This window comes from Pseudophryne corroboree, chromosome 2 (genome assembly GCF_028390025.1).
Source record: "Pseudophryne corroboree isolate aPseCor3 chromosome 2, aPseCor3.hap2, whole genome shotgun sequence".
Classification (NCBI taxonomy): Eukaryota; Metazoa; Chordata; class Amphibia; order Anura; family Myobatrachidae; genus Pseudophryne; species Pseudophryne corroboree.
Window position 1 is genome coordinate 324,593,960 of NC_086445.1, and position 16,894 is coordinate 324,610,853.

Sequence of the window (16,894 nt, forward strand, 5' to 3'; positions counted from 1 at the left end):
CTTCTGTCTTCCGGCTCTGCGAGGGGGGCGGCGGCGCGGCTCCGGGATCGGACGACGAGGGTGAGATCCTGTGTACGATCCCTCTGGAGCTAATGGTGTCCAGTAGCCTAAGAAGCAGGACCTATCTGCAGAGAGTAGGGCTGCTTCTCTCCCCTCAGTCCCACGATGCAGGGAGTCTGTTGCCAGCAGAGCTCCCTGAAAATAAAAATACCTAACAAAATACTTTCTTATAGTAAGCTCAGGAGAGCTCACTAAACAGCACCCAGCTCGTCCGGGCACAGATTCAAACTGAGGTCTGGAGGAGGGACATAGAGGGAGTAGCCAGAGCACACCAGAATCTAAATTCTTTCTTAAAGTGCCCATGTCTCCTGCGGAGCCCGTCTATTCCCCATGGTCCTTACGGAGTCCCCAGCATCCACTAGGACGTTAGAGAAAATGGCATAATAGACGGACCAAATGGTTATTAGTGGTTCTTATCTGCCATCACATTCTGTGTAACACTTGAATTGCTCAGCTGGGCGCCATCTAGTGGCCAACGGCGCGCAAAACACTTGAATTCCCCCATTGAAGTGATGAGCAACTTTAGTGTTTTATTATATTAGTATATGTGGTATGTCTGTGTAACTAACCAACTAAAATATATACAGACACAAGGTTAACAGATATAGTCTATGGGTTTTCAGTACAGATTATGCCCTAAACCTTGGGTGTTAGGAATCTTCAGCTACAATGGTTTAACTATTTAGTGCCTACTCCTCAGCCTCCCCTCTAAACCCACAGTCTGGCAGTGTTCCCCACAAAGGACGAAACAGAAAATATTTTATGTAATGCATTACAACAGCACTTGAACAGACCAACAATGACACCTTAAATATGGTGGCAGTTTTATTTGTAGTTTAAATGTATGAATGCAAGTATTTAAAACGGACAATTCTAATTCACTAAATTTGCTATCTCAAAGACCTTGAGTGGTACAACAGACAAGGCCTTTGAGATTGCAAATTTAGTGAAAAACAAAACAACCACCATTTTAATGGCCACCATATTTAAGGTGTCTGTTGTAATAAACTATGAGTAAATAAAACATACTAATAACACAAAACAACAATAGTGTACCTAGTATTCTTTGTAGTCTGTACTTTGCTTCCACTCAGACGGGCTGATGTTGTATCAACATCTTGTTTCAGTTCCTGGCCTCCTGATCTGAAAGAGTTCTGAAGGGAAGCACTCTCTCTATCAGAGTTACTTCTTTTTCTATTGTTTTCCCTAATTACAAAATGAGAGAGAAAAAAAAAAAAAGAACACTGATTAGAAAATTAAAGTGTTCTTGTAATTCCAAGGTAGATCCAAAACAGGTGGCTTTCCTACTGCTGTACACACACCTGCTACAGAAAATTATTAATGTATTGGCTTGTACATGCTCTACTACAGCTTTTGGGGTGTGGATCATTAGGTCAACAATGTTTAGGTTGACCACTATAGGTCGACAGGGTTTGAAGGTCGACAGGGTTTTTGGGTCAACATGTTCTAGGTCGACATGAGTTTTTCATGTTTTTTTGGTGTCGTTTTCTCCGTACAGTGACCAGGAAGCCCAATTAGTGCACAGTGTCCCCTCGCATGGCAGGCTACCGTTCCAATCGTAGTCCACGTGGATCGTTAAGTATGAAAAAGTAAAAAAAAAAAAAAAAATGTGAAAGACTCATGTCGACCTAGAACATGTCGACCTATAGTGGTCGACCTAAACACGGTCAATCTTCAGACAGGATCCCAGCTTTTGCCTACTAAGCTTCCAATACCGCTTTAGCCTTGATGGGCAGAGCATGTGGGAGAAAAAAAAAAAATATTCCCCTTCCCACATCAAAGAAACAGTCCAGCAAGACAACACAGAGAAGGTACCATTGTGCCCCTTATTTACTCCATAAAGTATAAGCATAGGAGCTCAAGAACATCAGTACTAGCTCCTTACTTGATTTTCATTAAGACACAACTACCCCATAATCACCTTGTGATGAAATATGGAGAATTATTGGAAGGAACAGTCAACTGAGACATAAATCACAAGGGCTTTTCCCATTAGGCACGAGACACGGTTACACTTGTTGGGAGGCGGCTCCTGCATGCTTGTTTCAGTATGGTCTGCCCGAAGTTTACCAGTAACTACAAAATATTTCACTCTACTGTACTATACACTGTATTTAGTGAGGATGCGGTTACACTGCCGGCAGTTGGGATCCTGGCAGTCAGGATAAAGATGCCTAAATTCCGATTACTGGCAATGCCTACAGCCAGAATACTGGCTAGCAGGGGCTATTCCCACTTGCGGGTGTCCACAACACCCATAGAGTGGGAATAGAACCTGCGGCAAGCGCAGCGAACCCGCAAGGTGCTGCGTTGCGCTCGCCCTGCTACTGGCATTCTGGCTGCCGGGATCTCGGCGTCTGTATGCTGACTGCCGGGATATCGGCCGCCGGCATACCATACCTGTTCCTCTATCGAAGCCGGTTGTTCATTCCAGGGCGGTTCGCCGGGGAGTCTCTGCGGAGCAGCTTTGCAAGGCCGCAACGTATTCGTCCGCTCATACCTTTTTGAAGTTTTATCGCTTTGACACGTTCGCCTCGACCGACTCGGCCTTTGGACGTAGTGTCATTATTGCAGCTCGGGAGCATTCCCGCCCTTAAGGGGATAGCTTTGGGACGTCCCAGGGTCCCATCCTCCACTATTGGCTGACTGAAAAAAATAAGAATTTACTTACCGATAATTCTATTTCTCATAGTCCGTAGTGGATGCTGGGGACTCCGAAAGGACCATGGGGAATAGCGGCTCCGCAGGAGACTGGGCACAAAAGTAAAAGCTTTAGGACTACCTGGTGTGCACTGGCCCCTCCCCCTATGACCCTCCTCCAAGCCTCAGTTAGGATACTGTGCCCGGACGAGCGTACACAATAAGGAAGGATTTTGAATCCCGGGTAAGACTCATACCAGCCACACCAATCACACCGTACAACTTGTGATTTGAACCCAGTTAACAGCATGATAACAGAGGAGCCTCTGAAAAGATGGCTCACAACAATAATAACCCGATTTTTGTAACAATAACTATGTACAAGTATTGCAGACAATCCGCACTTGGGATGGGCGCCCAGCATCCACTACGGACTATGAGAAATAGAATTATCGGTAAGTAAATTCTTATTTTCTCTAACGTCCTAGTGGATGCTGGGGACTCCGAAAGGACCATGGGGATTATACCAAAGCTCCCAAACAGGCGGGAGAGTGCGGATGACTCTGCAGCACCGAATGAGAGAACTCCAGGTCCTCCTCAGCCAGGGTATCAAATTTGTAGAATTTTGCAAACGTATTTGCCCCTGACCAAGTAGCTGCTCGGCAAAGTTGTAAAGCCGAGACCCCTCGGGCAGCCGCCCAAGATAAGCCCACTTTCCGTGTGGAATGGGCTTTTACAGATTTTGGCTGTGGCAGGCCTGCCACAGAATGTGCAAGCTGAATTGTACTACAAATCCAACGAGCAATCGTCTGCTTAGAAGCAGGGGCACCCAGCTTGTTGGGTGCATACAGGATAAACAGCGAGTCAGATTTTCTGACTCCAGCCGTCCTGGAAACATATTTTCAGGGCCCTGACTACGTCCAGCAACTTGGAATCCTCCAAGTCCCTAGTAGCCGCAGGCACCACAATAGGCTGGTTTAAGTGAAATGCTGAAACCACCTTAGGGAGAAATTGAGGACGAGTCCTCAATTCTGCCCTGTCCGTATGAAAAATTAGGTAAGGGCTTTTATAGGATAAAGCCGCCAATTCTGATACACGCCTGGCTGAAGCCAGGGCTAACAGCATTACCACTTTCCATGTGAGATATTTTAAATCCACAGTGGTGAGTGGTTCAAACCAATGTGATTTTAGGAATCCCAAAACTACATTGAGATCCCAAGGTGCCACTGGAGGCACAAAAGGAGGCTGTATATGCAGTACCCCCTTGACAAACGTCTGAACTTCAGGAACTGAAGCTAGTTCTTTTTGGAAGAATATCGACAGGGCCGAAATTCGAACCTTAATGGACCCTAATTTGAGGCCCATAGACAGTCCTGTTTGCAGGAAATGCAGGAATCGACCCAGTTGAAATTCCTCTGTAGGGGCCTTCCTGGCCTCACACCACGCAACATATTTACGCCAAATACGGTGATAATGTTGCACAGTTACATCCTTCCTGGCTTTGATCAGGGTAGGGATAACTTCATCCGGAATGCCTTTTTCCTTCAGGATCCGGCGTTCAACCGCCATGCCGTCAAACGCAGCCGCGGTAAGTCTTGGAACAGACATGGTCCCTGCTGGAGCAGGTCCTTTCTTAGAGGTAGAGGCCACGGATCTTCCGTGATCATCTCTTGAATTTCCGGGTACCAAGTCCTTCTTGGCCAATCCGGAGCCACGAGTATAGTCTTTACACCTCTCCTTCTTATGATTCTCAGTACCTTGGGTATGAGAGGCAGAGGAGGGAACACATATACTGACTGGTACACCCACGGTGTTACCAGAGCGTCCACAGCTATTGCCTGAGGGTCCCTTGACCGCAATATCTGTCCAGTTTTTTGTTGAGGCGGGACGCCATCATGTCCACCTTTGGTTTTTCCCAACGGTTCACAATCATGTGGAAGACTTCTGGGTGAAGTCCTCACTCCCCCGGGTGAAGATCGTGTCTGCTGAGGAAGTCTGCTTCCCAGTTGTCCACTCCCGGAATGAACACTGCTGACAGTGCTATCACATGATTTTCCGCCCAGCGAAGAATCCTTGCAACTTCCGTCATTGCCCTCCTGCTTCTTGTGCCGCCCTGTCTGTTTACGTGGGCGACTGCCGTGATGTTGTCCGACTGGATCAACACCGGCTGACCCTGAAGCAGAGGTCTTGCCTGACTTAGGGCATTGTAAATGGCCCTTAGTTCCAGGATATTTATGTGAAGTGACGTTTCCATGCTTGACCACAAGCCCTGGAAATTTTTTCCCTGTGTGACTGCTCCCCAGCCTCTCAGGCTGGCATCCGTGGTCACCAGGACCCAATCCTGAATGCCGAATCTGCGGCCCTCTAGGAGATGAGCACTCTGTAACCACCACAGGAGAGACACCCTTGTCCTTGGAGACAGGGTTATCCGCTGATGCATTTGAAGATGCGATCCGGACCATTTGTCCAGCAGATCCCACTGAAAAGTTCTTGCGTGGAATCTGCCGAATGGAATCGCTTCGTAAGAAGCCACCATCTTTCCCAGGACCATTGTGCATTGATGCACTGACACTTGGCCTGGTCTTAGGAGGTTCCTGACTAGGTCGGATAACTCCCTGGCTTTCTCCTCCGGGAGAAACACCTTTTTCTGTACTGTGTCCAGAATCATCCCTAGGAACAGCAGACGTGTCGTCGGAATCAGCTGCGATTTTGGAATATTTAGAATCCATCCGTGCTGTCGTAGTACTACTTGAGATAGTGCTACTCCGACCTCTAACTGTTCTCTGGACCTTGCCCTTATCAGGAGATCGTCCAAGTAAGGGATAATTAAGACGCCTTTTCTTCGAAGAAGAATCATCATTTCGGCCTTTACCTTGGTAAAGACCCGGGGTGCCGTGGACAATCCAAACGGCAGAGTCTGAAACTGATAGTGACAGTTCTGTACCACAAACCTGAGGTACCCTTGGTGAGAAGGGCAAATTGGGACATGGAGGTAAGCATCCTTGATGTCCAGAGACACCATATAGTCCCCTTCTTCCAGGTTCGCTATCACTGCTCTGAGTGACTCCATCTTGAACTTGAACCTTTTTATGTAAGTGTTCAAGGATTTCAGATTTAAAATGGGTCTCACCGAGCCGTCCGGCTTCGGTACCACAAACAGCGTGGAATAATACCCCTTTCCCTGTTGTAGGAGGGGTACCTTGATTATCACCTGCTGGGAATACAGCTTGTGAATGGCTTCCAATACCGCCTCCCTGTCGGGGGGAGACGTTGGTAAAGCAGACTTCAGGAACCGGCGAGGGGGAGACGTCTCGAAATCCAATTTGTACCCCTGAGATACTACCTGCAGGATCCAGGGGTCCACTTGCGAGTGAGCCCACTGCGCGCTGAAATTCTTGAGACGGGCCCCCACCGTGCCTGAGTCCGCTTGTAAGGCCCCAGCGTCATGCTGAGGACTTGGCAGAAGCGGGGGAGGGCTTCTGTTCGTGGGAAGAGGCTGTCTGCTGCAGTCTTTTTCCCCTTCCTCTGCCCCGGGGCAGATATGAGTGGCCTTTTGCCCGCTTGCCCTTATGGGGACGAAAGGACTGAGCCTGAAAAGACGGTATCTTTTTCTGCTGAGAGGTGACCTGGGGTAAAAAGGTGGATTTCCCAGCCGTTGCCGTGGCCACCAGGTCCGATAGACCGACCCCAAATAACTCCTCCCCTTTATACGGCAATACTTCCATATGCCGTTTGGAATCCGCATCACCTGACCACTGTCGCGTCCATAACCCTCTTCTGGCAGAAATGGACATCGCACTTACTCTTGATGCCAGAGTGCAAATATCCCTCTGTGCATCTCGCATATATAGAAATGCATCCTTTAAATGCTCTATAGTCAATAATATATTGTCCCTGTCCAGGGTATCAATATTTTCAGTCAGGGAATCCGACCAAGCCACCCCAGCACTGCACATCCAGGCTGAGGCGATTGCTGGTCGCAGTATAATACCAGTATGTGTGTATATACTTTTTAGGATATTTTCCAGCTTCCTATCAGCTGGTTCCTTGAGGGCGGCCGTATCAGGAGACGGTAACGCCACTTGTTTTGATAAGCGTGTGAGCGCCTTATCTACCCTAGGGGGTGTTTCCCAACGTGCCCTAACCTCTGGCGGGAAAGGGTATAATGCCAATAATTTTTTAGAAATTAGCAGTTTTTTATCGGGGGAAACCCACGCTTCATCACACACCTCATTTAATTCATCTGATTCAGGAAAAACTACGGGTAGTTTTTTCACACCCCACATAATACCCTTTTTTGTGGTACTTGTAGTATCAGAAATGTTCAAAACCTCCTTCATTGCCGTGATCATGTAACGTGTGGCCCTACTGGAAAATACGTTTGTTTCCTCACCGTCGACACTGGAGTCAGTGTCCGTGTCAGTGTCTGTATCGACCTGAGGTAACGGGCGTTTTAGAGCCCCTGACGGTGTTTGAGACGCCTGTACAGGTATTAACTGATTTGCCGGCTGTCTCATGTCGTCAACAGTCTTTTGTAAAGTGCTGACACTATCACGTAATTCTTTCCATAAGACCATCCAGTCAGGTGTCGACTCCCTAGGGGGTGACATCACTAACACAGGCAATTGCTCCGCCTCCACACCATTTTCCTCCTCATACATGTCGACACAACGTACCGACACACAGCACACACACAGGGAATACTCTGACAGAGGACAGGACCCCACTAGCCCTTTGGGGAGACAGAGGGAGAGTTTGCCAGCACACACCAGAGCGCTCTATATATATATATAGGGATAACCTTATATAAGTGTTTTTCCCTGATATAGCTGCAATATATATTTATCTGCCAAATTAGTGCCCCCCCTCTCTTGTTTTACCCTGTTTCTGTAGTTCAGGACTGCGGGGGAGAGTCAGGGAGCCTTCCTCCAACGGAGCTGTGAGGAAAAAATGGCGCCAGTGTGCTGAGGAGATAGGCTCCGCCCCCTTTTCGGCGGCCTTTCTCCCGCTTTTTTATGGAAAAATTGGCAGGGGTTAAATGCATTCATATAGCCCAGGAGCTATATGTGATGTATTTTTTGCCAAAAAAGGTGTTTTTATTGCGTCTCAGGGCGCCCCCCCCCAGCGCCCTGCACCCTCAGTGACCGGAGTGTGAAGTGTGCTGAGAGCAATGGCGCACAGCTGCGGTGCTGTGCGCTACCTTATTGAAGACAGGACGTCTTCTGCCGCCGATTTTCCGGACCTCTTCAGTCTTCTGGCTCTGTAAGGGGGACGGCGGCGCGGCTCTGGGACCCATCCATGGCTGGGCCTGTGATCGTCCCTCTGGAGCTAATGTCCAGTAGCCTAAGAAGCCCAATCCACTCTGCACGCAGGTGAGTTCGCTTCTTCTCCCCTTAGTCCCTCGGTGCAGTGAGCCTGTTGCCAGCAGGTCTCACTGAAAATAAAAAACCTAAAACTAAACTTTTTTTCTAAGCAGCTCAGGAGAGCCACCTAGACTGCACCCTTCTCGTTCGGGCACAAAAATCTAACTGAGGCTTGGAGGAGGGTCATAGGGGGAGGGGCCAGTGCACACCAGGTAGTCCTAAAGCTTTTACTTTTGTGCCCAGTCTCCTGCGGAGCCGCTATTCCCCATGGTCCTTTCGGAGTCCCCAGCATCCACTAGGACGTTAGAGAAATAGGATTTTGGTAACTACCGGTAAATCCTTTTCTCGTAGTCCGTAGAGGATGCTGGGGTCCACATTAGTACCATGGGGTAGACGGGTCCACCAGGAGCCTTTGGCACTTTAGGAGTTTGAGAGTGTGGGCTGGCTCCTCCCTCTATGCCCCTCCTACCAGACTCAGTCTAGAAACTGTGACGGAGGAGACAACATACTTCGAGAGAAGGACTTAACACAGATAGTGGTGAGATTCATACCAGCTCACACATACAAGGCACGTCAAGACAACTAGCTTGAACTACTCAGCAACAGCTGAAACATTACTTACCAAGTAACAATGCAGTATTCAACTAAAACGAAGTTGTACTGAACTAAATCACAATTTTGCAGGAAAACGAAGTGCTGGGCGGGCACCCAGCATCCTCTACGGACTACAGGAAAAGGACTTACCAGTAGGTACCAAAATCCTATTTTCTCTTATGTCCTAGAGGATGCTGGGGTCCACATAAGTACCATGGGGATGTACCAAAGCTCCCAGAACGGGAGGGAGAGCGCGGAGGCTCCTGCAGAACCGATTGACCGAACATCAGATCATCAGAGGCCAAAGTATCGAACTTGTAAAACTTTGCAAACGTGTTCGACCCAGACCAAGTTGCAGCTCGGCAAAGTTGTACTGCCGAGACACCCCGGGCAGCCGCCCAGGAAGACCCCACCTTACGAGTAGAGTGGGCCTTAACAGATTTTGGACACGGCAGTCCTGCCGTAGAATAAGCGTGCTGAATAGAGAATCTAATCCAGCAAGATAGTCTGTTTAGAAGCAGGACACCCAGATTTCTTGGGATCATACAGGACAAATAAAGAGTCCGACTTCCTGTGACGAGATATCATATATCTTCAGAGCTCTCACTACATCCAAGGACTTTGAAGTAACCACAATAGGTTGGTTGATATGAAAAGCAGACACAACCTTCGGAAGAAACTGTTGACGAGTCCGAAGCTCAGCTCTATCTTCGTGGAAGATCAAGTAAGGGCTTTTACAGGATAAAGCCCCCAGCTCGGAGACACGTCTAGAAGAAGCTAAGGCAAACAAAGTAACCGCCTTCCATATAAGAAATTTGAGCTGCACCTCCTGTAGAGGCTCAAACTAAACCGACTGGAGGAACTACAACACCACGTTAAGGTCCCATGGCGCCGTAGGCGTTACAAAGGGAGGTTGGAAATGCATAACTCCCTTCAAAAAGGTCTGAACCTCAGGGAGGGCAGCCAATTGCTTCTGAAAGAAAATGGATAGGGCTGAAATCTGGACCTTCACAGATCCCAACCTCAGACCCATATCCACTCCTGCTTGCAGGAAGAGGAGGAAATGTCCCAGTTGAAATTCCACCGCAGGAAACTTCTTGGACTCACACAAAGAAACATATTTCTTCCAAATACGATGGTAATGTTTTCACGTTACCCCTTTCCTAGCCTGTATGAGGGTAGGAATAACCTTGTTCGGAATGCTCCTCCGAGCAAGAATCAGGCGCTCAACTTCTTGATAGGCGAACGGTCCCTGCTGCAGCAGGTCCTCCCTAAGAGGAAGAGGCCTCTGCTCTTCTTGCAGTATATTCAGAAGGTCCGCGTACCAAGCCCTTCTTAGCCAGTCTGGGGCAATTAGGATCGCTTGAACCCTTGTTCTCCTTATGAGCTTTAGGATTCTTGGGATGAGTGGGAGTGGCGGAAACACGTAAACTGACTGGAACACCCACGGAGACACCAGGGCGTCCACTGCCACTGCCTGTGGGTCCCTCGACCTGGAACAATAACGCTGAAGCTTCTTGTTGAGACGAGAGGCCATCATGTCTATTTGGGGCAAACCCCAAAGATCTGTTATTTCCCTGAAAACCTCCGGATGGAGTCCCCACTCTCCTTGATGGAGATTGTTTCTGCTGAGGATGTCTGCATCCCAATTGTCTACTCCCAGAATGAAAATGGCTGACAGCGCTAACGCGTGTGTTTCTGTCCAGAGGAGTATTCTTGTCACCTCTGACATTGCCACTCTGCTCTTCGTTCCGCCCTGTCGGTTTATGTAAGCCACTGTTGTTACGTTGTCCGACTGCACTTGGATGGCCCGATTTCTCAGAAGAGGGGCCGCCTGAAGTAGACCGTTGTAGACGGCTCTTAGTTCCAGGATGTTGATGGGCAGGCCATTTTCCAGGCTTGACCACCTTCCTTGGAAGGTTACTCCTTGAGTGACTGCTCCCCAGCCCCGGAGGCTCGCATCCGTTGTCAACAGAACCCAGTCCTGAATCCCGAACCTGCGGCCTTCTAGGAGGTGAGGCAATTGGAGCCACCAGAGGAGAGAAATCCTTGCCCTTGGCGACAGACGAATTCTCTGATGCATGTGGAGGTGAGATCCCGACCACTTGTCCAGGAGATCCAGTTGGATGGGCAGAGCATGGAACCTCCCGTACTGGAGAGCCTCATAGGCATGGAACCTCCCGTACTGGAGAGCCTCGTAGGAGGCCACCATCTTTCCCAATAGGCGAATGCATTGATGAACCGACACCCGGGGTGGCTTCAAGACATCCCGGACCATGGATTGGATCACCAACGCCTTGTCCCGCGGAAGAAACACCCGCTGCACTTCCGTATCCAGGATCTTTCCCAGAAATGACAATTTCTGGGTTGGTTCCAAATGTGACTTTGGAAAATTCAGAATCCACCCGTGACTCTGCAGCAGTCGCTTTGTGAGAACAATGGACTGCAGCAGCTTCTCCTTGGACGATGCATTTATCAGGAGATCGGCCAGATAAGGGCTGATGTTCACACTCTGCTTGCGGAGTAGCATCATCATTTCCGCCATCACTTTGGTAAACACCCTTGGTGCTGTAGAGAGGCCGAATGGCAGGGCCTGGAACTGAAGATGACAGTCCAGGAGTGCGAAGCAGAAATACACCTAATGAGGCAGCCAGATCGGAATGTAAAGGTACGCATCCTTGATATCCAGTGATACCAGGAATTCCCCCTCTTCCAGACCTGATATCACCGCCCTGAGACTCCATCTTGAACTTGAACTCCTTGAGAAAAGGGTTCAATGATTTTAGGTTCAGAATGGGCCTGACCGAACCATCCGGTTTCGGTACCACGAAAAGGTTTGAATAGTAACCTTTGGTCAGCATGTGAGGTGGCACCGGCACAATGACCTGTGCCTCCACCAGCTTTTGGCCAGCGTCTTGAAGCACTGTGCAGTCCTCCAACAGAGTTGGTAAGCCCGAATTGAAAAACCGATGAGGAGGGAAACTATGAAATTCCAGCCTGTGATCCTGAGACACACTATCTACTACCCAGGGATCCAGGCCGGACGATACCCAGACATGACAGAACTGTCTGCGTCTCGCTCCCACAGGCCCCACCACCGGGCCGTGCAGTCCACCGTCATGCGGAGGACTTTGGGGTACCTGAAGCAGGCTTTTGTTCCTGGGAACCTGCAGCGGCAGGTTTCTTGGACTTAACCTTACCTCCTCTAAAAAAGGTATTGGATGATCTGGCCTTTCTAGGCTTGTTAGGCCGAAAAGACTGTTGCGCAGCTGAGGAGAAGGATTTCTTCGGAGCAGGTGCTGCTGAGGGAAGAAACGGAGACTTACCTGCTGTAGCAGTGGATATCCAAGCGTCTAGAGCAGGCATTCCCACCCACGGTCCTCAAGGCACACCAACAGGACAGGTTTTAGTGATATCCAGGCTGCAGCACAGATGGTTAAATCAAAATAACTGAGCTACTAATTAAGTCACCTGTGCTGAAGCCTGGATATCACTAAAACCTGCACTGTTAGTGTGCCTTGAGGACCGTGGTTGGGAATGCCTGGTCTAGAGCTTCCCCAAAGAGAGCCTGACCTGTATACGGTAGCGACTCCACACTTCTTCTGGATCCCGCGTCGGCCGACCACTGGCAGAACCACAGTCCCCGACGAGCTGAAACAGACATGGAAGAAATTCCCGCAGCCATGGAACCCGGGTCTTTCATGGATTCTTCCATAAAACCTGCAGAATCACGAATGTTGCGTAAATACAATGCAACGTCATCCCTATCCATTGTATCCCCCTCCTCAAGCAAGGTAGCCGACCACTTCATTATTGCCTTTGCAATCCATGCACTAGCAATAGTGGGACGTAATATGGGCACTGAAGCAGTGTACATTGACTTAAGCGTGTTATCAATTTTCCTCTCTGCCGGCTCCTTTAACAGGAACAGGTAAAACCACCTTTTTTGAGAGTCTGGATACAGATGCGGCGGGTTTTCCCACTTTTTCCTATCCTCATCAGGGAAAGGAAAAGCCACCAGACTCCTCTTAGGGATCTGAAACTTCTTTCCAGGGTTTACCCATGCTTTTTCAAATATAGCATTCAGCTCCTTTGACACAGCGAGGCTTTCTTATTTTCAGTGAAAAAAGCCTCCTCAACCTGCTCAGGTGTGGTATCATTTACATTTAACACATCCCTGATAGCCTCTATCAACAATTGCAACCCCCTTGCAAGAGATGCGGACCCCCGCAGCACATACCCATCACCATCTGTCAGAATCGGTATCCGTGTCGTCTTGTGTGACATGCACAAGCGCACGTTTGTGGGGGTATATAGCGGGGCGTCCTGAGGTACCAGACACAGGCCATACTGCCATAGAGCTCTGTAATAACTGAGTTGCAGATTCATTACTAGCAACCCTGTCAGCAATCTGAGAAATCCAAGTTTTGATAGAGGAAAACCTCTGGTTTCCTTGCTGGTATCTGTGCTAAACCAGTGCTATCCTGATTACACGGAATGGGATCATCCTGGGAGGATAAATCCTCTGCAGCATATGACACAGTGTCCCTGGACATAGCTAAAGGAGACCACCAAACACACACACACAGGTAGAGGCAGACAGAGTTTCCCCCCCAAGAATGGCAAGAGAGAGACAGAGATTGGAGCCAACCCACACACAGTGCTTTGTAGCAAGGAGAAACCCCTTGTCAGCGCTGACTGTGCTCATTAATAGGACACACAGTCTTATTACAGCCTCCCCTCCCTTCTACAACCCTCTGGTACCGTGTACAGATAGCTGGAGTTGCTGTGGAGGGACCTGTTCTTCCTCTCAGCGCTGTGCAGGCAGAAAAATGGCGCTGAAATGCTGCTGGGCCCGCTCTGAGAAGCTCCGCCACTTTAATGGCGCTGTCTTCCCGCTCTTCATGGATTATACTGGCCTGAGGAAAATGTGCTGGCTGAGATCAGAGGACCCCGACAGGCTTCTGGACCAGTGTATGGGGTAAGCGCTGGCCCAGGGAGCCCCTCAAAGCGCCGCACCATGTGCCTCTGAGCCTTCCCAGGAGCGCAGTTAATACTGCGCTCCCTCCCCGCTGCCGCCATCTTCACACCGTCCCCCCGCTTGCTAAGGGGGTTGGTGTCTCACTCACCACATCTTCAGCTCTGTAAAGTGTTGGCGGCATGCTGCTGGGGCGAGCGGTCCCCTGTGGCGGAGAACGATGTGACCCCTCTGGAGCTCAGTGTTCAGTCAGCGGAGACAGTGGCTCAGACCCCGCAGGGCGGACACTGCTCCCCCCTTAGTCCCTCGCTGCAGGGAGGCTGTTGCCAGCAGCCTCCCTGTAAAACAATAAACTCTAAAAATAAACTTTACTAGAAAAGCTCTGTAGAGCTCCCCTAGCTGTGACCAGCTCCTCCTGGCACATTTTCTAAACTGAGTCTGGTAGGAGGGGCATAGAGGCAGGAGCCAGCCCACACTCTCCAACTCTTAAAGTGCCAATGGCTCCTGGTGGACCCGTCTATAGCCCCATTGTACTAATGTGGAACTAATGTAAGAGAAAAAATAAAGCTATCATGGCTGAAAGCCCTGCTTCTTAAGAAACATTATCCTCTCCTGAGCACCAAGGAAAAAACTGACTGGCATGAGGCAGGCTGAGTATAGGGACGGAGGGGCTTCCCAGGCTGCACTCCACAAGTTTAACTCCATGGTGCCCTGACTGAACGCCTGGCTATACCCACTGTCCCCAGTGTCAGATCACTGGCTGACCGAAAAATACAAACAACTTATATTACACAGCTGTTACCACTATATGAATGCCAGAAAATATCTGCATTTAAATTTCACGTCAAAGATATTTTTATTTTTTTAAATTCCAATTACAATTTACCTATTATCCCTATGGCGTGTGCTTGATGCCTGAGGACTATGATTCAGTCTTCTTGAAACTTTTTTTTCTATTTCTTCATCTTTGATTACCTAGAGAAAATAGAAAAACAGGATAATTGGAAAACGTAATCACCATTAAACCCCAGCGACCCGCACAGATCTTCTACCTCCCAGAGTGCCCATAGTGTGCTTGCAGATTAAATAGCTATTTCAATCATTGGCGTTATCAGCTAGAACTATGTTCATTTTACAAGTTCCTGTACTAATTTTTCACTCAGTGGTTACTTATAGTTGGATGCTTTACACATTTGCAACAAGTTACAATTAAAAACACTTTCTTTCTTCATCCTCCACTAGGGGGATACTCTCCTCTATACCCCGCCACAAGCTAACCAATTTTTAAGTTGGTGCCAGCATGAGCGGGCACCTTTTGAGGGGGGTTGCTCTTATCTGATCAGTCACTGTTTTTTTATTTTATTTAATTTTTAATTGACTTTCATTTTACTGAGCAGCAGCAAAAGGCATCCTATAGGACGCGCTCACTGCAACTCCAACCATTATGTATAGGAGTTGCAACACTGGCAGATATACAGTAGAGATTTAGAAATCTTATAAGTACTGAATGTACTTGAAAAACTTCTGAAAGTAATGGGCGATATTCCCCTACACATTGCAGACTCTGTTTAGCACCTACTGGCACTCCTGGTCATATTGAAAAAAAGTTAATGCACACTCTCTCTGCCGGGTACACACTTAACATGGCACATTAATAGCACAATTGTGAATTGCTGAATTAAAATATATAATATTATATATATATATATATATATATATACATATATACAAACATATATATATACACACAATGCAACGTGACCTGTATAAAATTTGGGTACACTGTCATCACATTTGACAAAAAAGTTTCCAAATAACCATGTAGCCTGCTATTCTTGCTTAAGCATTTTTTTTCCCACTCATCCATCCTAGAAATATTATGTCTTCTTGAAAGCCACCCACATCTTTCCAATAATAGTTGAGTCTGGGACTTGTAAAGGACAACACACAAACCTTAATCTTTGGTACCGGTAAATACTGGATGATTTTCATCTATTCAGGTTCAGGGGTTATCCAATTAGCCACGGTAATTAACTGCTGCTAATGGATTCACCCCAGGCTAAGCTATTGTCCCCGAAAAGCCGGTGCAATGCTCGGCTTATTGGGGATTTTGTTTCACTTGCCTCAGACAGGCGAGACAAAATCTCTGATCAGCGACGGCTTTTTGAGGACGAAAACTCGACAACACACAGGTTACACTTAACCTGTGTGTTTTCGCACAAGAATGGATTTTTAGTTCAGGCGTCCTAATAGGATGCAGACATGCCCCAAAATCTAGTAAAAGGCCTTCTAAAATAGGATTTTAATACCTACCGGTCAATCCTTTTCTCTTAGTCCGTAGAGAATGCTGGGGACTCCAAAAGGACTATGGGGTATAGACGGGATCTGCAGGAGACATGGGCACTTTGACTTTAAATGGGTGTGAACTGGCTCCTCCCTCTATGCCCCTCCTCCAGACCTCAGTTATAGGGACTGTGCCCAGGGAGACGGACATTTTGAGGAAAGGATTTTTGTTAACCAAGGGTGAGACACATACCAGTCCACACCACAACACACCGTACAACATGGCATTCAACTAACCAGTTAACAGCATGAACCAAAAAAATCAGCAACAGGCTGATTGAACCAAAACACAACCTTTGGGTAACCAAAGCAATAACTAATAACAAGTACTGCAGATAGAGTCCGCACTGGGATGGGCGCCCAGCATCCTCTACGGACTAAAGAGAAAAGGATTTACCGGTAGGTATTAAAATCCTATTTTCTCATTCGTCCTAGAGGATACTGGGGACTCCAAAAGGACCATGGGGTCTATACCAAAGCTCCAGACCGGGCGGGAGAGTGCGGATGACTCTGCAGCACCGATTGAGCAAACATGAGGTCCTCATCAGCCAGGGTATCAAACTTGTAGAATTTTGCAAAAGTGTTTGAACCCGACCAAGTAGCTTTTCGGCAAAGTTGTAACGCCGAGACACCCCTGCCAGCCGCCCAAGACGAGCCCACCTTCCTAGTGGAATGGGCTTTCACCGATTTCAGTAACGGCAAACCAGTCGTAGAATGAGCATGCTGAATCGTATTACAAATCCAGCGTGCAATAGTCTGCTTAGAAGCAGGAGCCCCAATCTTGTTGGAAGCATACAGGACAAACAGCGCCTCAGTTTTCCTGATACGAGCCGTTCTGGCTACATAAATTTTCAAAGCTCTGACCACATCGAGAGACTTTGAATCACCCAAGGCT

The 16,894-nt window shown here is 48.2% G+C and overlaps 1 protein-coding gene across 3 annotated transcripts in view; it reads right to left on the minus strand.

The window, feature by feature from the left end:
* Positions 1 to 16,894, minus strand: part of RBM26 (RNA binding motif protein 26) — a 421,593-nt gene that overhangs the window by 301,759 nt on the left and 102,940 nt on the right. For all 3 annotated transcript variants that reach the window (XM_063952997.1, XM_063952996.1, XM_063952995.1), the window contains exons 4-5: positions 14,543 to 14,631; positions 1,117 to 1,266 (exon numbers count right to left, since the gene is read on the minus strand). In XM_063952997.1, coding sequence (XP_063809067.1) covers positions 1,117 to 1,266; positions 14,543 to 14,631 — 239 coding nt within the window. The remainder of the gene's footprint in view (positions 1 to 1,116; positions 1,267 to 14,542; positions 14,632 to 16,894) is intronic.